This window comes from Rattus norvegicus, chromosome 7 (genome assembly GCF_036323735.1).
Source record: "Rattus norvegicus strain BN/NHsdMcwi chromosome 7, GRCr8, whole genome shotgun sequence".
NCBI lineage: Eukaryota > Metazoa > Chordata > Mammalia > Rodentia > Muridae > Rattus > Rattus norvegicus.
In genome coordinates, this window is record NC_086025.1 from 21,232,186 (window position 1) to 21,256,405 (window position 24,220).

The 24,220-nt window shown below is 48.6% G+C and overlaps 1 protein-coding gene across 2 annotated transcripts in view; it reads left to right on the forward strand.

Annotated features, from left to right (window-relative positions):
* Positions 1-24,220, forward strand: part of Nuak1 (NUAK family kinase 1) — a 71,880-nt gene that overhangs the window by 14,457 nt on the left and 33,203 nt on the right. The window contains exon 2 of one of the 2 annotated variants that reach the window (NM_001106774.1): positions 18,998-19,118. The exons of the other annotated variant lie outside the window; for it this stretch is intronic. Within the exon in view, the coding sequence (NP_001100244.1) occupies positions 18,998-19,118 (121 nt within the window). The remainder of the gene's footprint in view (positions 1-18,997; positions 19,119-24,220) is intronic. 2 annotated transcript variants of the gene reach the window in all.

Genomic DNA, 24,220 nt, shown 5'->3' on the forward strand with positions numbered 1-24,220 from the left:
GACCCCTTTCATCCAATCTCTCAGGACCTCACCACTGCCTGTGAGATATCCATCGTACTCCCTTGGCTTCCTCCGAGCGCAGTGTTAGTGGACGGAGGTGCTAGCAAACCAGAAGCTTGCAGAGGGCCTCTACACGGGCAGCACTTCCTAACAGACTCAGAAGTACATAAACCGTCTTCACCTAGCCAGTCGTGGGCAGAAGGGGCTAAGAGACCTTTGTCTGGGGAGTTCTGAGTGCAGCACATGGATGCCTTCGCCCTAGGTGAAGCATTCGCCCTGGGCGGGCAGAGCCACACTCCACACACACTCTGTCTTCAGAACAGGGAGCGTTTCAGGAGAATCCAGCGGGGCACTCACAAGCTGGTGGCGGGAATTCTGGAGAGACAGGGACTAAATGGAAATCAATATCACTGGGTGATAGCCACTTTTCTTGGATGTGTAGCCTGGTCCAGGGCAGAGGGAAGATTCTGGTGTCAAGAAGCCTTGAGTGACAAGCCTGTGTCACACACACACAAACTGCATTTCCCTTCAGTCCTTAAATTTTATTTCCTTACTTCCTTTCTCCTTGCCCCCTCCCTCCTTTCTCCTCTTTTTTTTTATGTGTATGACAGGAGGAGGTTACTGGATTTGGGACCCAGAGCCATGGGCAGGCTAGACTAGAGCTTCTCCACCTCTGAGCAACATCCCCAGCCCGTGGCTTATTTCGACCTTGCTTTCTTGTCTTTGAATCTGTGTGATTGTCACGGTCCTCTTGCAGTCAGGGTTGCAAGAGACTCGGAGGGAGGGACCGATGATGAATGACTCTCCCCAAATCGGAGCTGGAATTCTCAGGTGAGGCCATCACGAGTTAGGGAGTCACGGTCTCTATTTGTGAAGGACGGGTGAGGTCAGGCCCTGCCCCCAGTTACAGTGGTACGGTGACTTTGAGATGGATGAAACCAGCCTTTATCACTGGCCAAATGCTGTGGGGCTTTTAGCCTGCTCACATATCACATCAAAGCAGCAGGAGCCAGAGTCCCCTCTGCTCATCCTCCTCCAGCATGAGACACACTCCTCTGCACAGAGCCTCTCACCAGCCTTCTTTTCTAACGCATCCCATGTGGCCGAGAAGTATGGGCAACCCACCTGTGTGGGTTATTGCAGGATCTGTTTTGCTAGTGAAATCTCAAAGCCAGGCCTGATTATAATCCAAGCTATTTGGGAGATCCAGGCCGGAGGACTGTAAATCCAAGGCCTACCTGGGCTACTCAGTGCTACTCTGGCTCAGAGCAAAAGGTACAGGAAAAGGCTGGGGCTGTAGCTGGGTGGTAGACCACTGGCTTAGCAGTTGCAAATCCCAGAGTTCAATGCCTGGCACTGGGAAGAATAAATCCCAGGATGTGAATGTTCTGGAACTAAGTGAAACCAAAGAAGAAAAACATGAAGCTGTTCAAGCCCCCATTTTTCCAGACAAAACACTGTTTTTTTTTAAAGGTTTTAAAAGTTACTTTTATTTATTTTGAAAACTCCTGTTTTTATCAATGGAAGTGCAGCAGCCACTGCTGGCTAAAGAAGGAGTGGGTCCGGCCTTTTTTGCTGCCTTATCTGGTGACGCCATTTGCAAACCACAAACAGAGCAAACCAAAAAAAAACAAAAAAAACAAAAAAAAAAAAAAAACAAAAAACAAAAAAACAAAAAAACAAAAACAAAAAAAACCCAAAAACCAAAAAACCCCCAAACAAACAAAAAAAACCAAAAAAACAAAAAAAAACAAAAACAAACAATAAAAAACAAAACAAAACAGACCCTCCCTCCTGCCCCCCCTTGCTTCAAGTAGAAAAAGCAATTGCTTCTTAAAACAGCTCACGAAGGAAAAAAAATTATAATAAATATTTAGCATTTCTCTGGTCGCAGCAGTCTGACATTCCTTCCAGCCCCACAATGAACTCTAATTTGATGAGATGTTTGGATCAGCCACCAATATACTGGAGGAATTTAAAGAGTCTTGTATTTGTGCTTAGGCTTAATACAAAGAAAACTCATAAAATCTGCCCAGTATCCTGGCCCCAGTGAGATGTGGTCCCCAAGGACCCAGTGGCCATCAGTAGGGTCATCAGTAGAATGACAGGGGAGAAAGAGATCTCCGTCAGCTTTGGCTAGCAGTGGGGTGTTCTTGGCTTCCGTCCCTGGGGCTTGGCTGGGCTGCTTACCACTTCCAAGTGATCACGAGCTGTAGAAACTGCAGCCGGAGCACAGTGCCTCGCACCTGACTCTGCCAGCGAGCGTCAGGGCATCCCGGAAGTGGGTGAGAGGCATTCGATAGCACCCGGTGTGCTGTCTTCCCTTTGCCCACGGTGTTTACAGCTTGTTTCCTTTCCTTTCTTGTTTGCCCTAGACCAGCACTGCCAAATGGGGATACCTGTGGCTATTAAGATAATAATAGATTAATTAGTTATAATTAATTAATAATTAGTAATTAATTAGTGATAGATTCAGTTTGTTGGTGGCACAAGCCACGTTTTAGTAGCCCTGTTAAGTCTGGAATCTACCGTAACATAGCACAAGACAGGTCAAGTCTACCAACCCAGGTAGTTCTGTTTGGCAGAACTTAATGCTATGTAATGAGGTAGGGACAGATGGCCATAACTTCTGGTACTGCCTTGTAAGCATCCCTCTGCTGTATCCACCCCCCAACCATGTTTGCCTGGGAGCTTTGCAAAGACCATATACTCCATGAACTTTTAGATATCGGAGACAATGTCTGTGTCAATATGGTGTGCTGTGTGTGTCACACCTTCCAAAACAACTCAGTGAATACGTCTAGGGTTACCATTGACTGGAGTTATCTGATAGTTTTGACTCTGTCCTGTGTGTCAGGCACTGTGCAAGCCTTTGGGGACACAGCGATGAGGTTCCTCTTAACAGTTTTTCTTTTTTTTTTCCTAAGACTTTTATTTATTATATAAGTACACTGTCACTCTCTTCAGACACAGCAGAAGAGGGCATCAGATCCCATTACAGATGGTTGTGAGCCACCATGTGGTTGCTGGGATTTGAACTCAGGACCTCTGGAAGAGCAGTCAGTGCTCTTAACCCCTGAGCCATCTCTCCAGCCCGATGGGGTTCCTCTTAATCAGGGTGCTTATCTCAAACAGTTATTTTAAATTTGGAGGGACAAGCCAGGGGACAGGGTGCAGCTGTGATCATTCACAGACTCTCTGTGATTTCCCCCCACCCCCACCCCTGCCCATAAGAGTCTGGTTAGCAGGATTGGGGTAGCCTCTGAGACACTTAGTAGCGTTTGCATGCTAATTAGGATAATCAAGTGATTGGAGGAGGAGGGAGCTGACTACTGTTGGGGCTTCGAGGAACAGCTCTTGACTGTCTTGTCTGGGGACACAGCCCAGGTTTTTTGTTTTTTTTTCCTGTCTGTGTTTTCTAACAAGCAGAGTTCTTGGGTCTTGTCTCGGGATAGAAGCTGCCCTCTCTTTCCATGTTATCCTAACATGATGTGACAATAGGAACAGCTACTTAAGAGCAATTGACGTTCCAAACACACTAAGTCGCTGATCTGCAATCATCCTCGTGGGCACCTTAAGAACACAGCATCGGGACTCCTATTTGACATCCGGGCAATCTGAGGCAGAGAAAAGGGAGACCCTTGTTTATACATAGATGCCTGTGAGTGGAACCTCTCTGATACTGCCCCTCACGCCCTCTGTCCTCACGTAAACTCTCTGAACTCTCTGGAACGCCGGATGCACTCTTCCTTCCCGTTGCTGAGAGACGTTGCTTCAGGTATATTTAGGAAGGGCTTGCGTAGGGAAATAATGCATATAGGCATTATAACCTACAGTGTTCGGCCTCTGGATCACTGTCTGTCCTCAAACGTAATCAATGCATTTGGAGAATATTCCTACTGTGTGCCAGCCCTGTTTAGTGCATAAGGCATATAACTTACACATGTAAAGACTGTCTGAGCAGGTGTGACCCCAGATCGCTGTGCCCTTCCCCCTCACTCCCCTCATTGGAAAATACCAGTTGTAGCATGAGTGTCACCAAAGCTCAGGGGCCCGCAACTCCTGAAGATGTCCCCATCTAGGTTTGGTGACACTGGGGTCTTGCTCCCAGCAGGATTTGCCTCCCATATGTTTCCCCCATAGGGACCTAGTTGTCCGAGCCATTCCACAGGGCCTGGGCTGGAGGAACCTTTTGCCCTGTTGCATCATGGGCTGCCTGTAATTCGGCAGCTGGCTTGTTTTCTTTCTAGGCCCCAGAAGTAGTGACCTTTGCCTGTCTGTTTATTTCAGGGAAATAATTCCATCCGGCAAACATTTGATTCCCTGGGGCCTGCAGAAGCATGTCTGGAGGGGCTTCTTTTAGTAGGGTGGCCTGAAACGGCCTCTCAAAGGAGGTGGCAGCTGCTTCCTTTCTCTTAGCCCCTTCTCGCTTTGCCCTCTGACATCTTCCTCTGAGGTTCAGTGTTTGAAGCCTGTCGTAATGTTCTTAGATGTATGTCTTCATAGTTCTGTTTGCTAGCAGCACTGATAAGTATAGCCATAAGCTCGCTTGGAACGCTTTCAGTGCTGTACGAATGGGGCCCTGGTGCTTTCTAATGCTTAGCTCAGTGCCCTCTGCTTGTGGGGGTAGACATAAGTCTAAAATCAGCGTTTTAGCCTTATGAGGGGGAAGTGGTGATCACACAACCATTTCCCAGCCGAAGAGGATGCTGCGTTTCATGGCACAGAGACTGCAGTGTCTGAGGCCGTTTACCCGGCTCAGTGCTAACCTAATGGAAGCGAATGAGGAAGGCAGAGAAGCCTTACAGCCCTTGAGCATTCGGCCTGCCCCGAGCTGCAGGCCAGGAGATGTAGGAGGAGCTGGAGGACCGGATGTTTAATGTGGAAATAGTAATTATAATAGAGCGTTCTGGATGCATGCCTGTCCACGTGTGTCTTCCAGGAGGATGGAGCCCACTTGTAGATGAACCGAGTCTCTTCAAAACTGTAGACATTTTTGGAGGAAGCCTTTGGCAGGGGAACCAGCCAGAGCCCTTTCCTTGGTGCCTTCAGCTCACTTCTAAATGGCCCTTGGCAGTGTTCAGGAAACTTCCTGTCTGTTAACAGTTCATCTGTCTCCTGTGTCCACTTTTCTTCCTTTTTCGTGACCTGTTTGGAAGGTGAAATTTTCCTTTCCTTGTATGAAAAGAAATTGTCAGCTCTGACCCTGAATGTTCATGGGGCAGAGTAGTTAGGGATTCAAAGGGAAGTTAGCTGACAGGTCTCAAGTTTCATGCGTGGGCTTTTTTCTGTATGTACGCTCATGTGTAGATTGTGTGTGTGTGTGTGTGTGTGTGTGTGTGTGTGTGTGTGTGCATGCAAGTGCAGGTAACCAAGAAGGCTGTAGGCATCCAGTGCCTGGAGCTGGAGTTAGAGTGGGGTGTGAGCTCTCTGACAAGAGTGCCTTGATCAGAATTCAGGTCCTCTGCAAAAGCAATATTTGCTCTTAACTGCTGATTTCTCTTTCTAGATCCCTCCTCCTTACTTTTGGAGACAGTGTCTCGATGAGCCCAGAACTCACAGACTAGGCTAAGCTGTTCTATCAGGATTCCCCTGTCTCCACCTCTACAGTCCTGGGCTTACAGAACCAAAACCACCGTGCCCATCTTCTTAACGTGGGCTCTGGGGATCTGAACTCAGGTCTTCTTCATGCTTGTGTGGCAAACAATTCACCTACTGAGCATCTCCTCATTCCTGCAGCTGCCATGTCTTGATTCTGTCAGAAATGCTGTGTCTGATCACACTTTCCAGCTTCTCTACATTGTTGGCTGTGACTAAACCTTTTGGAATGGCATTATTGAGAAAACTGTTGTCTACAGGGGCCCAGTGCATGGATACTGGGACATTTCTTTTGGGTGGACATTTTCTATTCTTTGTTTAGTCGTCAGATCCGTGTCAGTTCTGTGGGTGAATCTAATGAAGTTTGGTGTTTCTGAATCACCGGGTGAGCCAACGTGTGGTGAACAGGGCTCCTGGGGTCATCAGCTGGTTAGCATGTGGCTGAGCTTGGGTCACATGACTCCAGGTCATGTGTGTTTCCTTTTCTCTATTTGTTACTTGTGTCTTACTTAGGCTGTGGGTTACAGGATAAGTAGTTTGTGAATAAAGGAGCCATGATTGTTTGCAAAATTGAAACCAGAAAAAAATAGTCTTTCCCCTTCTTCCATCGTCTGGGATGCTTAACTGACAGAATTTTGAACTGCCGTTGTTTTGAGGGAGTGATAAACAGAATTTGTCCTTGTTAGCTTGCCCGACTAGTCTCTGTTGGAGCATCAGTCTTAGATTAATTCTGAGATGGACTCAGAAATACCCTTGAAAGGCACTTGCATTATTCTCCGTACATAGCTTACATTTTATGACCTGCTTAGAGCCCAGCTCTCGGGAAGAACTGTCTTATTTACTTCTTCCTCTTCTCTGCAGATGGGGTGTTCACATCAGAGACAGGCTGGCTTCAGATGTCTGCTCCAGGATGTTTTAGCCCAACTGTATGAGTCCATTAAACAAATGTAAGCGTTTGAGGAGGAGAGAAGAGCTATGTCTCAAACCAAATGTTTTACATGGAGAACATCTGGGGGAACATTGGTATTTGTGTGTTTGGTACATCTGAGCGCAGCTTGCTGGGGCTCCGCTGGGCTGTCTCTGGCCCCTGGTGTCTGGGTTTAACAGTTGTGCTGTGGTGGCCTGGTTCTTATAAAGCACTGCCACAAAGGCATTGCTCAGGGTAGAGTGTCTCCGTGTGGCTCCACACTCTGAAGTGTACTGGTTAGCTTCCTGACCAGATCATCGCAACCTAAGAACGGTTTGATAGCCTGACCCCTTCCTCTGAGTCCTGGTCTCCAGAGAAAAGAAGTGTTATAGAATGCCAATACCCCCTTTACCAGGTGGCTCTGTAGACTGGATAAAATACCACGGGACACATGTGACCCAGGGGAAGCAACACTGGCCACAGAGTCCAAGGATCTGGGTTGGAACCGTAATGTTGGCGGATGACCTGTGGAAGCATGAGGTGACCCTTCTTTAGACTGTCCTCCTGCAGAATAGCCGATCTCATGAAGGGGCTGTAAGGCACAGTGGGCTGATGTATCCTCAGTGGGTTGTTTATACAACATGGCCTTAATCACAAGGACAAAAGCAATGAATGGAGACTGCACAGGGATCTGGGAAGACTGACTCCAGCGAATGCTAGTTAGTCCTTGGGCCAGGTTGGTGACAGCGGGGTTGAATAGGAAAGGTTTTGATTCTTGTAAAAATGAAGACATGGGGTAGCCATCCTGACTGACCCATCCCAGCTCATTCATCGATAGAAAGTTCCAGACACTTTTATAGACTTTAATGAGGCAGGAGTCAAAACAAAGATGGTCCTTCTAGTAGTTTGCTTGCTATGCCAGAGGTATTGACCATGAATATCCCCTCTCTTTTTGTTAGATTATATTTAAGCTGTGATGTGGGTAGCATAAAGATGGGCAGACATTTGTAGGTATGAAAGAGATTTGGCAGGGAATGTAGGATCTTGCACCTTTTGCATGTCAAAACCACCGTTTCTGACCTTTCTTCCTTAAGGAAATCCCACAGGAGCGTCCTATGGACGTGATCCTCAGAGGTATGGATGAGAGGAAGTTTGATGAATCCGGATGAGTTCTATAGGTGGCATTGTTGCCAGTACCAGGCAAGTGGAACTGTCCCAGCCCATTCTAACACAGACTGGCCTGGTGTGCTACAGAGCGTGAGAGTGAGCGAGCCACCTGAAGGGTGTCCCACAGTGGCTTGCTGAGGGATGGGCTCATTGCCATTGTGTTGTGGAGACGTGACTCCCACGTCTCCCTTTCTGCTTGCGACTGTGCCCACCTGCCTTCTCCAGCCAGATGGGTGGTGGAAAGGGGTGCCCACGGATACGTATTTTAAGACAGAAGTGGCCTAAATATGAGCTGGGACAAAGGCTTCAGGCGCGTCTGTCTTTACATCCAAACATTCTGACTGAGCTCACTTACTGACCACCTGCTACTTGTTGGCAGGAATTGTGCCAATCGTAGGGTCACTGTTTAAGAATATGGCCCCTGGCCTTAGCAACATACATTTCTGCTCTTTACCAGTTGTCTCTAACTGTACCAGCAGTTCCCTTCCTCAGGCTTTGTTTACGTTCACTGAGGAAGCATAATGTGGCTGCAAGACTTCAATGGGCAAGAGGCTGAGAGGTTAAACTGAGTGGGACCCGGGGTCAGGCATATACTAAGGCCATGATAACTGGTAATTACTGTGATCACTGTTCCTAATCACTGTGAGTCACCCTAGCGTTTCCCCCCCACCAAGCATAGTCTCTTCTCATCTCCATTGGAAAGATGGGAAGTTCACAGTCAAGTGATTTGGGAGTAACAGGGCGTTCAGTGCCTCAGAGACGCATCACGGAAGACTCCGCGGCAGGTGGCTGCGGTTGGGTTGAAGGAATGAGGTGACCGGCCGGCTAGAGCTTTGTGTGTTTTAACCTGTCTTCTAAAATTCTTAAAGTACATGTTCATGGCAACTCTTTTATGGACTACCCACTGGGTACCTGCTCCATCCTGGATGAGCTATATTTTGTTTGGATATGCTGTAGAGATTTCTTAGTTAGGGTTTTACTGCTGTGCACAGACACGGTGACCGAGGCAAGTTTTATAAGGAAAACATTTAATTGGGGCTGGCTTACAGGTTCAGAGGTTCAGTCCATTATCATCAAGGTGGGAGCATGGCAGCATTCAGGCAGGCACGGTGCAGGCAAAGACAAGAGTTCTACATCTTCATCTGAAGGCCATTAGCAGAATACTGGCTTCCGGGCAGCGAGAATGAGGGTCTTAAAGCCCACGCCCACATTGACACACCTACTCCAACAGGCCACACCCTCTAATAGTGCTGCTCTCTGGGCCAAGCATATACAAACTGCCACATCTGGCTTCAGTGTGAATAGAGTTTATGAATAATGGTGAGGGAGGTGAAGGGGGAGAGGGGACCCAGTATCCAACACAGGGCTGTGTCCCAGGATGGATGGAGGGCACTTGACAAGATGGAAAAGTCAGTTGCAGGCGTCCAGAGAGACGTGGTCACGCTCTTTCACCCGGGCCATTCCTTGAGTCCCCAGGAAAATTACAGATCCCTTCCTTAATTTTCTCAGGGATGGGAAGAAGGGTGTAGTTCTGGTTAAGTCTCCATGGGATGGGACTTCAGGAAATGCCAGTCCAAGAGGAGTGCACTCCGTGGAGGTCACATTGTCACTGGCTTTTTGCTGCCACCAGCATTTCTGGGTAAGCTGAGGAACCCGAAGACCTTTCTGAAAGGGGCATGAGCTGGGATGAGCCCATTTGTTCTCAATACGGAGTAGCAAGGGCCTCCCTTTGCAGGGAGCAAAGGAGCTGGGGCCGGAGGGTGAGGCTGAGGTGAAAAGAGGAAGCCCGTGACATCTTCACCCCCAACACACTATGGCCTTGCCCGCTGTAGCTGTTACTCAGAATGGTTCCAAATAGCAGGGTTTTCTGTCAGGATTAAAAATAACTTCTGACAAATTGTTCCTTTACTTATCAGCAAGACCGTCCACGATAAAGACAGAAAGCAAGGCTTTGCTGGAAGGAGTGGGCTTCCTGTCTCTGGAAGCACTCTTCTGTCCTGTGTTCCACTGTGCAGCATCTGCAACTCACCTTGCCCAGCATCCAGACCAAGGCATGGGCCAACTCTGCTGTAGCTTCCTGTGTCTGTCCCCTGCCTCTGCCTGTTGTGTTTCACCAACCTCAGAACCTAAGGACTTTATTCAGACCCCGCAGCCAGGGTCGGTTTAGTAGACTAATTTCCTTTCTCTTTGGAAACTGAACTTGGCCTCTTTGGTCTTTTGCGTCCTTTGCCCATGGTTTCCAAGGTCACTGATTCAGTAGCTGTCCCAAGTTCATATTGAAAAGTAGCATTTTTTGGGGAATCAGAGAAAGGACTGAAAGAGCTTGAAGGGGCTTGAGACCCCATAAGAACAACAATGCCAACCAACCAGAGCTTCCAGGGACTAAGCCACTACCCAAAGACTATGCATGGACTGACCCAGGGCTCCAACTGCATATGTAGCAGAGAATAGCCTTGTTGGGGCACCAGTGGAAGGGGAAGCCCTTGGTCCTGCCAAGGTTGCCCCCCCCCCAGTGAGTGTATGGGATTGTTGGGGGGGCGATAATGGGGGATGGATGGGGAGGGGAACACCCATATAGAAAGGAAGGGGGAGGGATTAGGGGGCTGATGACCTAGAAACCAGGAAAGGGAATAACATTTGAAATGTTCATAAGAAATACCCAATTTAATAAAGATGGGGAAAAATAAGTTTACAAAATAAGAAATAAATAAAGTAAAGAAAACAAGAGAAAAGTAGCATTTGCAGTTAATTAGGCAAGGATGGGCCCCACCCCCTATCTTAATCCCACCCCCAACTCCAGCCCCACCCCAACCTCACCCCAGCCCCACCCCACTCCACCTCAGCCCCACCCCACACACACCCCAGGCCAACCTCACTCCATCCCAAGCCCCAGTCCCACCCCAGTCCCACCCCCAGTACCCTTCACCTCTGACAACAAATCAGGCCTCAGAAATTAGAGCAAGGTTTGGAATCCTCAACTAAAAATTAAAAACAAACAAACAAACAAAAAACCCCTCAAACCAAACCATTGCTCCCACAGCTCTGAGGGCACCGCCCTGGCATTAGAGGCAGGTTAAAAGCCTGCATCAGACTGTGAAACAACTCATATTTTGCCAGTGTGCTCAGACAGAGCTGTCATTTCCTTTCCCAGTTTGTTAATAATGCAAGCGTCCTGCAGCAGGAGGCTGCCTCACCTGTAAATGTTAACGCATCTTTGTGCGCAGGGCTCTACGTCAGGACTGGGTGCTCACACTGTTAGTCCGTCGTCTCTCGTAGCCTATTATTGTGAGGTTTGGGAACCTCGCCTTAGACTTAACCTCCCCTGGGACTCAGTTTCCTCCCCGTGCAGTAGGAAGGTGGGCATGGAACACTTACTCTTTGCTTCTCCCCTTCTCCATCCTCTGCACAACCTGATGCGATCCCCAGAGTGGCTTCCAGAGGTTAGACCTGAGGTCAGCCTCATCTTCAGATGGGGACACAGCATGTGACTCTATCACCCTAGGACGCCCCAGCAAGTTCCTGGACGTACTGATGGGCCCAAGTACTGATTCTGGCTTCGCAGCCCTTCCACCTAGAACTTTCTTGGGTTCAGAGATCCATAAATACAAGGGGTCTAGCCTTGGCTGACTACAGCCATGCTCTAAATAGCAGCAGGGGAATTGGGCGGAGGTCTTCCAGTTTATCCGCTCACCTAGCCTCAGGCTCATGCCTTCTACCGGCTTCTCAAGACTGTTGTCAGCTGGGGGAAAACCAGCTACACTTCGTGGGCTGGGGAATGGAGGAGTGGGTGCAAGTGGGATTTGCTGTGTGAGTGTGAGAAACTGAATTAGGGTCCCCAGCACCCGTACAGAAGGCTGCGTGGGTGTCCTGGTCCACCTGTAACCCCAACACACAGCGGGCAGAGGTAGATCTTCAGAATAGGCAAACTGGGTTAGCTTATGCCATGGGCTTCAGGTTCAAGGGAGAGACCCTGCCACAATGTGTATGCAGGAGAGCGGCCCAGGCAGACAACAGCAACCTCTGGCCTGCGCACGCATACATGTGCACGTCTCCCATGTTTCCCCCACCCCCATACATGCATACATACATACCACACATATTCACTAACATAAGCCAATTGTGCCACAGCGTGTTTGGCTTTCAGAAATGTGCAGAGCTAAAAATAAACAGGGGTTCAGTGATTCTAGGCACAGCTCCCAGCCTCGCATTTCGAGTGCTTTTGTGTGTCTGACAATGTCTGAGTTAGCCTCTCTGATGTTAACAGCGGGTTATTAAACGCCCCAGGCTGTGTGCAGACCGTGAAGTCACCCATCCGCTTTGCCTTCTGTGGCCTTGCGTCATCCACGGGCTCACCTTGAGCCAGGACAAGCGAAATGTTTCCTGGCAGCAAGGTTTCCATAGGCCAGGGGTAAATTATCCCAGCCACGGGCTTCCTGTAGGAAGCAACCCCCCCCCCCCATTTAATTGCCCTCTGTGTACACAGGTAGCTCATTGCTTCTGTCAGTTATTTGGTATGTAGCGTGACTACGCCATATTTAAGTTAAAGAACAATAAGAGCCAACGGGTTGGCCACTTAGGCTGACCATTCTTTGGTTCAGTTTGTTCTTTCCCAGATGGGGTTTCTCTGTGTGGCCTTGGCTGGCCTCGAACTCATGGAGATCTGCCGGCATCTGCCTCCAGAGTGCTGGGATGAAAGGCGTGAGCCTAGCGAGATTACAATTCTTAAACCCTGGAATATAGTTAAACTCGACTGAGATAGGAAATCTTTGATATAGTGGGTGCCAGGCCAGCTAAGGAAGCATGGTTAGACCTATTCTTAAAACAAGCAAGCTTCTCCTTCATTACCCCCCAATCCCTCTAAAACGCCCAACCCCCCAAACCAAAAAACCCAAACCCCTGTGATTCCAGTCCTCCCCTGCCCTGCCCCCACTCACTGCGTTGACAGATCACTGGTTCAGAGACCCTGCCTGCCCTTTCGAGGCCGACTCCTTACTGACGGTTGGCACCGTCGCCCAACACTACCTTCCCGAGTGTTTCCTGTTTGCCCTCCTTGGTTCCTCCCAGGTCAGGCATGGCCGCTAGCTTGTGTTCATAAACCCTGACACAACACTGGAAGTGTAAATCTGCCCAGAGATTTCTTGGTCCTTAGTTCCCCTTCTTGCAGTGTTGAACATTCTTAGCACAGCCCTTGAGGGGGGCAAAGGTGGACACAGAGCAGGGAAAGGAGACTGAGTAGACAAAGATGTCCCCAGTAATTGCTCTGAGCTGGCCCAGGCCAGACCACACTTTCACTGTTTAGAATCTGGAACTAAACCACATTGTTTTTTCATAGCAGGAGAAAAACTGAAATCACCCAAGGAATTATTTTGTTTCTAATGACAGTTTTAGGAAAGGCAGGGCGGAGAACAGGCCTGTATTTCTCAGAACTTCTTGCAGGGGTGGGCTGCCTCAGGGCACACACACACACACACAATTCTTGGCTTTCCTCTATCCCTTGTCTGCAAAAACACCCGTGTAGAAACATGAATACACAAGCTGGGGAGAAGGCCGAGGAGCCCCCTGCCCCGGGCAGGGTTGGCACAGGCCCTATGTGGCCTGTTGAATCCTGGCAGCCAGTTGCTCCACACAGAGCGTAGGGTCACTGAATCGATTAGGGTTTGAGTTGCAACATAGGCTTCTGGGTGGCATTACCGGGATCCAGGCAGGGGTTTCTGAATCAAGGCCTTCTGGTGATCTGGGGAATCTGGGGTGTGTGTGGCCCATATGGAGCAGGGTTCTGCCCTAAAGTCTGTCTAGCGAGCTCACGGTGACAATCCCAGACACCGCCCTCTACCACTGGGCTGCCTGCTTCCCTGCTGGGGAGCCTGGGCTCTTGGTAAGGAGGGAAGACCACGCTCACTTCTAGGCTGCCTCTGGTTAAGTAGCCTGCGGCTCCTTCGGGGGTACGTGGAACAGGAACGTGGCAGGTGTGAGCTCACACCTTGTGAACGGCAGGCCAGATGGCTGCCAGCGGGCGTTGCTGGGATTAGATGCACTGTTGTTCTAAGTGATGCTTATGACCTGCCTGTTCCTGGGAGGCTCACTGCCCCAGTCCCTCTCCCTTCAGAGTCTTCACCGCATAGCACTTCTCCCTCATCTCCGAGGGGCCACATCTTCCTGGCCTCTGAAGACTTTGGGATTCTTCAACACTCACTTGCTAGTATCAATGTTCTGACTTTGTTGTTAGTTCGGTTTGGGTTGTTTCTACGTTTTGAGAAAAGCTTGTAGCCCTGATTGGCCTGTAGTTAACTCCCTAACTCACTATATAGATAAGGCCAGCCTTGAACTCACAGGAATCCTTCTGCCTCTGCTGTGGAGTGTTGGGATTAAAGACATGCACCGCCATCTTTGATCCTCAACCATACTCGATCCTTCCTGTATGCACAGCCCCCGGGCTCAGCGTCTCACTATAAAATGTTGTACTTAGGACTGAATGAAGTTAGTTCTGGGAACACGTGCTGAATGTCCGTTATCGCTGTCACTGGGAACACCGTCAGGAGTTTAGCCTGATGGCATAGACCTGCATCCTAGTCACCCAGGAGGCTGAGACTGGCACTTGACAAGTTTAAGGCCCGTTTGAGCCATGGACCTATTTCCAGGCCAGTCTTGGCAAGTCAGGGAGAGCCTGTGTCTTTAAGGATAAATAAAACAGAGTGGATCATGTGGCTCAGAGAGAGTGCTTACTTAGTATGCCTGAGGGCCCAGTTTCAATCTCCAGTACAGCAAAAGAGAGAAAAACAATCTTAGCTATTACGAATGTTCCTGTGCCCAGACCACAGTCAAGCAGTCAGAGCAGGCTCCCCAAACCTGTGGTCTCTTGGATAGATAGCATCACTGCGTTACTAAGAGGCTCACTACAAATGCGGAATCCCAGGTTCTACCCCACACTTCTAGATCCAGAACTTAACAAGAAGCCCAAGCGTGTCGTATTGAGGAGGTTCTGTTTCAGAATAGTCTCTGCGGGCCAATATAGGGCAGTGCATGGCTATGCATTCCTGTGAGGAAACTGGGAAACCAGAGGGCCCTCACTACCTGGGTTAGAGCAGCATCTCCTTCATGCCCTGGTGCACTTGCAACCTTTCCACGGTCTCTCTGGAAATTTATTTCGTCTCCCACCTGCGTTTGCCACTGTATGAGGGTGAGGAGAACGGTGAGGAACAGCCCATGCTGTGTCTTGCTGCTGCTAACGACTCCTTGACCATGGGTCAGAACCTGCATCTCGGAAACCTTCAGCCGGGCCTGCTTTGTAGACACTCCCAATCAGCGCAAGCTCTTCAACCCCGTTTACAGGTGAGGATAGAGAGAGTTGTGGGTTCTGGGATTACCCAAAGCTACACCCCTCCAGGAACAAGCCTGAGCAAACCGGCCTCTGTCCTTCTTTCTCATGCTGTTGTCCTACTTGTCACCAGGATCTCAGCATCCATTGAGCAGCCATCTTGGAAGAGGATGCCCTGCAGGCTACAGAGCAGGTGGCATGTGGTGATTAGCCAAAGAAAGGAAGTCTGCTGACCCTAGAGTCAGCACTGGGCAGAATTCACAGCTCCATAGCCACGCCTGCTGCTACTACATAAGGTTTCTGCATTAAACTGTAGGGTGGTCTTATTTAAAAGCAGGCTGTTTTATACGTGGCATAGTGTTGTCTAGACTGGAGAACATTTATGAATGTGGTTGTAGTGTGTTTAACACACACACACACACACACACACACACACACACACACCTGAGCCTCTTGCAAGCTGGGGAACATTTATGAATGTGGCTGTAGCGTGTTTAACACACACACACACACACACACACACACACACACACACACACACACACACCCCTGTGCCTCTTGCCCCAAGCTCACCCTCAGCCTTGTGCTAGAGAGAAGGAGTTTTCCTCTATAATGTCAGAGGCTGTAATACACAAGGCTGTATAAGTTCTTCGATGGCTTGGCCACGGGAGGAGTGACATCATTTCTTGTTGTAATTGTTGCTCATTGTTTGTGTTTCCCTTCTGTCTCTTGCCTTGAGGACACGGTGGATGTGTGTCCTCCCCTCGTCAGGGACAGGTGCTCAGGAGAAAAAAGGAGAAAAAAAAAAAAAAAAAAAAAAAGAACAGCTCCAGTCATGAAGGCTGAAGTCAGGGCCCGCCCATTGCATTTCTGTGTTTAGCTGATGGGGATTCAGAAGAAGGGAGTTGGGCTGGTCCTGGGGCTGCTTTTGGGGTTCAGGTTGTTTACCTTCCTGCCTTGTTTGAATCTAAGGACGCAGACACCAACCATACCAGCAATGATGGCGGCTTCAGTTAGTTTGAGCTTCCCAGTAGTTTGAGGCGAGATTACGTCACAAGACCAGGTGCTCTCTGGTCCCGCCTGTGCATTGAGGCAAACAGATGTGACCTCCATGTGTAAGCGCTCCATTTGCTGTGTCTTGAGGAACCAGCAGGAATTCAGGTTTGCTTTGAGGAACAGAGGAAGGCACTACTCACGGAATGCTCGCTCTGAGTTAAAGCGGCTAACCTCGCCCGAGCAGGGTCATAAGCATCTGCCATGTAGTATTTGCAGGGCCCACGAGGCAGATTCCGTTAGTTCCTTACTAATGGAGGAAGAAACTGGGGCATGGAGAGCTTATGCAACCACTTAAGGCCACACAGCTAGCGAATGGTTTTAGTCAGGGCATGGAGCCATGTTTCTAACCTTCACCTCACAGTATCTGTGCACTGGTCCAGCGGTATCCTTTGGCTGCTAGAGGCAGATACCCACTGAGGGTTTGTGGTTATGGGCCTCTGTTCTTAACAACCTTTTAAAGACGCCCTTTCTGGATGTCTGGGTCCTACACAAATAGGCCTGGTGTGCAGCAAACAAGAAGAAAGAGGACATCGGTTGTTATCTAACGTCCTGAAGTGGGTGGAGTGGGAAGGGTCTAGAGGGAGTGACGTGGCCGTGCCAGTTGGAGGGAAGGCATGTAGCAGAGGCTGGCACGAGAAGGATGCTGTACCACAGCCCACAGAGCTCTTCACAGAACCCGTCTTGCAAGTTAGATGCTTAACGAGTGCTGACTCTTAGGATTCTTGGGACCGTTTCTTGGTTTGCCATTAGCTGGCTGGCTGACCTTGGAAGGGTCATCTCCACAGCGGAGGCCAGCCTCTGCTTTGGCAGCTACACTCCGTTCAGTGGTTCCTGGCTTTTGTTTCCCCTGACTCCCCATCCAGTCCATTTGTAACGGGAACAGAAATGGGCCCCTGGTATTTTCAATGGGAGATGCAGTGCATTCCCAGAGAAGTTTTTGGTTGGAGGGACAGTCACCCAGGTTTTTAACGATTGTGGCACCCTTTGAGTTTCTGCAGTGCTGAGCGGGCCTTGATGGGAATGTGGGCACTTTCCTTTAATGCCCAGCTGGATGCATGCCTTGGCAGGGGCACCAGGAGGCTCTTGGCCACATCGCTGGACTCCTGCAGGGAGTGGACAGTGGGCTCATTTTCTCACGTGTTAGACTGTCCTTAGCTCTCTGACCCTGGATGACGAAGGCATGTATCGCTATGGCGATTTGACCATTGGGCTTCCTTGACACCAAGCTCAGCTTGCAGCGCACCCAGAGGGGTGGTTTCTGACCTTGGCCCGTCTGTAGTCTTTTGGAGGAATGTAGAAGTTGGTCCAGCAGCCACCCACGTCTTCCAGAGCCTGTGTGTGTTCACTGTCTGCTTCATCCAGAAATCAGCTCCCAGGATATAGGCCTCACCCAGCCAAGATAAAGCTTCCCGGTCCTGGTTTTCCATCTGACCTAAGAAGAGGAGGCTCTTCTGGCTGCATACTGAATGGGGCTGTCATGAGGGCCCCGGGTAGCTCTGAGCCTGGCACTGTAATTACGAGAGGCCCTGGAGCCGGACAACTCATTCTTCTCAGTGCAGTTTCCTTTAACCAGCTCCAGGGTCCGCCCGGGAGCTAAGGAGGATGGGGCCCCCCAGCTGTGCTTCCTGTGCGCTATGTCTTAGCCGATTTTGACCACCAAAAGGGGACAGGATGTCAGAGAGTTCAGGGATCATCTTCACACAATTGTTGGACAGCATCATTCTACTTCTGCTCCCTCCTTTTAGAAATACTTTTATCTATTCATTTATTTTAGTGTGTGTGCATGTGTGCATGTAAGATGTGTATCCATGTGTGTGCATGTGTGGTATGTGCGTGCATGAGTGTGTGTGTGTGTGTGTGTACGTGTGCATGTATGATGTGTATCCATGTGTGTGCATGTGTGTGCATGAGGCATGAGTGTGTGTGTGTATGTGTGTGTGTGTGTGTGAGAGAGAGAGAGACAGAGACAGAGACAGAGACAGAGACAGAGATCTCAGACGTGCTTTCATTACAATATTTTTCTATTTATAGTTGACAGGAGCTGTGCAGGGCAGGAGGAGTTGAAGATGCTCAAGGGTGTGGATCTGTTCCTACTGTGGTGGGCTGGGAGCCACCTTGTGATAGCACCTGTCAAGATGCAGTCGGTCGTAGACCGCGTCTCATGCGGACTTGTTCTTTTGCAGATAACACCATGCCTTATTACCTAGAGGGATGGGCTAGCTGCCTCTCACCTAGGATAGGATGCGCATGTGAGGAAAGTGGGCCAGGGAGGGCACGTTTGGGGAACTGAGCAGACTTACCGTGTGGCATCTGAGCAGTTGGTAGGTTCCCTGTTTTTGTCCCTTGCCAACTTGTTTGAGAACAGAGACAGATCCAAAAGTACATTTCCTCATTAGGCTGTTGCTGCTGCTGTCTAATGGCTTCTCTTCCTGTCTGAGGAGTCTGCGGACTGGCCCTGGCTATCCTCAACAAGTTTGGGTTCATGGGCACTTGGTGCTTTTGGAATTGATGGGCTGGGCACAGAGAGAGGCTGTCCCAATGTTTGCTTTGTCCTGGTTTGTCTCTGAAGGTGTCTGTCAGACGCTTTGTACTGGAATGCTCCTCGGTCAGGAGGTTGGAGGAAGGATTGACACATGTGTAAGCAGGGGCTGGGCTGCATCTTCACGGTCGCCCTGTGAGTCACCTCAACTTTGCCCCCTCTTTCCCCCTAAAGGATCGATAAATGAACTGTGGCTAGTTACACAGCCACTGCTTAAAGAAGAAGAAGAGGACGAAGACCCGACCCCTGGGCTGTTTATAGATGGGAGCCACTGCAGGGGTTGTTCTGGAGCTGTCGTGGTGGTTGTCATTTTGGCCAACAAGCAACATCTGTATTTGTCTTCCACCCCCACCAACAATGGCTGATTTGCTTCTGTTGAGTTCTCTGAGTAACGTTTCATTTCCTGACTTTATAGGTTGCTATAAAATCCATCCGTAAGGACAAAATCAAGGATGAGCTAGACATGGTTCACATCAGACGAGAGATTGAGATTATGTCATCCCTCAACCATCCTCATATCATCAGTATTTATGAAGGTCAGTGGCTCTCTTTCCTCTACTTCTGTATTCGTTACCGCTTCACATACCACAGGGGCCTCGCCAAGACTTTGAGGTAATTGCCCTTCTGGGCAGGAGCCAAATATTTCGCTTCATGATCTAAAAATAGTTAAGCGTTATCTCCTATCTGGTTACGCTGAATGCAACCAGATACACATAGGGCAGCTCATCTGAGTCATAAAACATCTCTGGCCACCGCCATCTTCCCTCTTGGCTTTTGCTGTTGTTAAGTAACCTGTCTTACTGAACGCCAGTCATTGAGAAAGACAGGTTTCTTTACAAAAAAGGCTGCTTGCTGGGTGACCAGCAACTGTGGACACATTGCCAGCACCAACCCTCAAACCTGATGGCCACGCTGGGATGAACAGGTCTTCCAGGTGATTCTCTTTGAATCGGAAGTAAATGCAGACGAGGAGGCACTGAGGATGAAGGCCACCGAGCCTTGCCACATGGAGTCCAGCTTATAGCTGGTGTTCCTAAAATGCAGGGCAGGCAGGGGAAAGCTGGAAAAGATTGTTTTTTTTTTAAAAGAAAACCCAATTTCTCTATACATTTATGTGGTTTAAAAAATTCAGGGTTCAGTTATACTACTCAGGCTCTTTTGCTAGCTTTTCTCATTTTATACCATGTATATTTGTGCCAATAAAGACTTCCCATAAAGACATTTTACAAGGCTTTATAGTATTTCATTTACCAGAGGCATACCATAATTTATGGAGTCTAACTTTTTTTTTTTTTGCTGAACATTACTGTTACTCCAGATTTCTGACTGTTATACACAAGGCTTTATTGACCTCCATGTATATATTCATTTTTGATTATTTTCTTGTGAAAAAGTATTGCTTTAAAACATACTGCGTCCAAATGTTTCCTTATTATATATAAATGTATGTGAATAAAATTTAAATTCATTTAAAAATATGTTTGTATATCAATATAAATATATTATTAGTTTTGGGGGAGGGGGGTTGAGACAGGGTCTCACTTGTCTGGAACTCACAAAAATCCTCCTGTCTCTGCCTCCCGAGGGCTGGTATTAAAGGTACATGCCATCACCTTGACCTCTCCAGAATACTTTTTAAATATATGGTTAAGTCAGAAAAATGAACTTCTTTTAAAAATGAGCTTTCTTTTCATTTCCGATCCATAAAAGTGTATCAGGTAAAGGAAATAAGGTGGTGGCCCCAGATTAGTTTAGTTTATTTTTATTATTATCATTTTTAAAAATCTATCACCGCGTTCTTTTCTCTTTGTTACTCCTCCTCTGAAAGTCAACATTGGCAACACCTTTTCCGCCCTTTCAGTCTTTTTTTCTTTTTTCAAATATTCTTCGAGATGGGGTTTAAAACTTTTCCTATTTTGGTTTTTAATCACATGACTCTATTTGCATGGTATATTCCTGGGAAAGCAGTACCCCTGGAGGCCAAAGTAGGGTGTCAGGTCCCCTGGAGCTAGAGTTACAGGTGATCTCGAGCTCCTACATGGGTACTGGGGGTCAGACTTGCGTCCTCTGCCAGAGCGGTGTGCCTAACCACTGAGCCATTTCTACTGCCTGAGAATTCGCTTTGTTTTTTTTTTAAAGGGAAATATCCACTCACTCAGTCACATACACCTCTTGCAGTGGCCTTTGAGGTGCTGTGACAGGGTCAGCAGCCTCAGCGTCATTTAGAGATGAGTAGAGACGAGTGTTAGGTCCTTATCTGGGACCACAGAGCGGAACACACTAGGGCCAGGCAGTCTGCGGGCTCGGCAAGCTTGGGCACCATCGATTTCTCCCTGGATCCCCACTGCAGATCTGTGATCTGGGCAGGTCAGGTGTGCCCATTTTGCAGATGTGGACACTGAGACCCTGGAAGGGTAAATCATTATTTGTTGGGTATACTAGTTTGCTATCGTAATGCAGCTCCTCAGGGCGATAGCTTTGAAAAGGAAAAAAACCGTTTCCTTTAGTTCTTAAGACTGGACGTTGAAGCTCGAGCTGATGGCATTGAGGCTCCTTCCCAGGGCTATCTCGAGCTTCTCCCTTGGGCATCTAGAAGGCCACCTTCTCAGGTCACCTTCAAAAAGCCTTCCCTATATCCCATGCAGGTGCAATCTTCTAGCTGGATTAGGGTTCGTGCTAATGGCCTCATTTAAACTTAATTATCTCTGAGAGGACATGCAGATGGAGTCTTGATATGCAGAGTACCTTAGGACTTCAACCTGAGCTTCGAGCAGGGGACACAATCTAGCTGGTCACGCCACTGGCTGGTGGCCCTAACACTGGGTCCCCCGACTGCATTTTTTCTTCAGTCGTGCCTTCACCCTGCTTTCTGACCTCATGCCTAGCCCTGCTGGCTCTGTGGCCACTCCGACTGGCCTTTTTTCCCTGACCTTGCTACCCGTTCAGGCCTGAAGTTTGGCAGAGAAGGGTAGTGGCAGCAGAGGGCAGAGGTGAGGGTTTGCACGGCTGGGAGATTGTGTGCCAGTCTTCTGCGACGCACGGACTGAGAGGATGACAGGCGAACCAGGAGGCTGTGTGGAGTGTGGACAACGAGTTTGTTTGCTTAGTGGCTCGCCTAAGTGGTCATTTGGGCATTCGCCAAGTGAATTGGTGCTAGAAGAATGCTTAACAGTTTCTTCTTCAATAAGGACCTTTAGAACCAACCTGTGCACACATCTGCATGTGCGTGTGTCTGTGTGCATATGTGTATGTCAATGTGCACACAGACACACACATACAGAGATCCACCAACACCACTGGCTTCAGCATGATAAAACAATACTGCGTCTATCCCCGTTGAGTGAGCTTCGGGTTCTCCTGAGGGAAGGAGCGTCTTGTTTGGCTCTAAGGGCGATATCAGAGCATTGTAGTCTCAGAGGAAAATGGCGGGCTCAAGAACCCACTGTGCCCAAGGCCCCATCATCCTTAAACAGAAGAGCAAAGGAGCTGAGTGAATTCTGACAACCTAGTTTTTGAGAGGAGGCCTCATGGAGCAGGGTCTACACCCTTGAGAGAGCTGGGCTTTGCAGGTGAAGGGAGTGCAAGTGGATATATGCTCAGCAACATTTCTGCTCACCATCTTGAGAAGAAGCTTGTGGCCCACCCCTGCGGGCTCCCAGGCCAGGTGGTTTCTAAGCTGTTTACTCTCAGGCCCACGAAATGATAACTTCATTCAGTTCCGCTATTCGCCGGTACTTAAACGTGATTGCTTTCAAGCGTGTCTTTCCGGGAAGCAGCCTCTGGGGTGAACTGTCCTGTTGACCTTCCAGTGAGGGTGATTTACCCTCAAATTTGTCAACTGTGTGTAGATCCAAACCACCACAGGCTTCCACTGCTGCATTAATAAGGGAAGAAGCGTGTGCTTTCTGGCTGTGTGATGCTGGTGGAATCGAATCTTAGAGGGAAACCTCAGGCTGCATCTCAGGGCGGACCCCTGGTTCCCACTCAGAGGAATCCTATTCTCTCAGCAGGGAGGCAGTTGACAATATGGAAAGCAGCAGAGAAGGGAAGTACAGGAATGTCCAACTCGGTCGCCCAGAATGGGAGAGATAAAAACGAACTTTGTCTGCGGTTCTGATTTCAGGACTGGGTTCAGACATCAAAGGCGGCATGTTTTACCCCCACTTCCCCTTTGAGAGCCTAGGAAACCCTGTCCGCAAACCCTCTGGAGACTAGTATCTTTACTGCACAGCACAAGGCTTGAGAATCCAGCCTCCCATCTGGTCGTAGCAAAAAAAGGTTGGGTGTGGGGGCCGTGCAGCAGCCTGAGTCTGCATGTGTGTGCTGTCTGGGGTTCTGGAAGCCTCGCTTCCTGGCCTTGTTTGATTGCATCACTTTACTCTTTGTATTTCCATGTGCTGGAGAGGGATGGCCTTCGTTCCTTTCATCTTAGATCAGGGGAATCCTGGCTTCCTGAAACACAGAAAGGCTTATCAGTATTCATCACCCATGATAGATTTGTCTGTCTGTTTGTCTGTCTGTCTGTCCATCTGTCTGTCTACCTATCTATTTTTGGTTTTTCAAGAGAGGGTCCTGAGTGTCTTAGATCTCTTTGTAGACCAGGCTGGCCTCGAACTCATGGAGATCTACCTGCCTCTGCCTCTCTAGTGCTGGCATTAATGGCGTGCGCCACCACTGCCCAGCTGATCATTCTCTTTATAAGAGTGTTTAAAAAATGATCATTATACCTAACAAAAAAAGAAGGAACGAAATAGTTAAACTTTTGGTAAACGTGCCAATCTCTTGCCCTGCCTGTGAGCTCTTGTCTGTTGTTCTGGAGATGATGTTGGGGCCTGTGTTCTCTGTGTTCCTCCCATAAGGCACTTTAGATAAAGTCACTGTCCATATAGGATTACACGTGCAAATGAACTGTTAGACATGTGTTGGGGTCTGCTTAGTAAACACTGGAGAATTGCTTTTTATTGTATTGTGTGTGTAGCATGTGTGTGTGTGTGTATGTATGTAGCATGTGTGTGTTTGCATTTGTGTAGGAGTATGCGTGTGTACATTATGTGTTTTTGTGTGTGCATGTATGTGTGTGTACATGCATGTGTTTGTGTGTGCATGCATGTGTATGTGTGTGTATATGTGTGTTCCTAGGTTGATGTTAGTTATCCTTGATTGCTTTCCACCTCATATATTGAGGTGGGGTCTGTCATTCAAACTCAGAACCCCCTTATTTGAGCCTATTTCTGTCTCTTGTTTACTGGGATTACAGGCAGGACCTATCCCTACTTGGCTTTTACATAGGTTTTGGGAATTCAGACTTCAGTTTTCATGCTTCTGTGGCAAGCACTTTACCCACTGAGCTGTCTCTTCCTCTGGTTACTATGACTATACTATCTAGGGAGACATGAGATGCCCTTCTGGTTGGATAGAAACTTACCGGGTGGGCGGTGGGCTGAGGCCATACTCCCCAGGCCATGGTTCTTCATATTAGGTGCATGTGGATACTCCCGTGGCAAATTTGTGACTCTCATGTCATGACAACCCCAAACCCCACAACCCCAAGGCTTCTGATCGAATTGGTCAGGTTGAGAAACATGGAGTGACCCCTGAAACCAAGAGGACGACAAACATTACTCTTGAAACCAGTCTT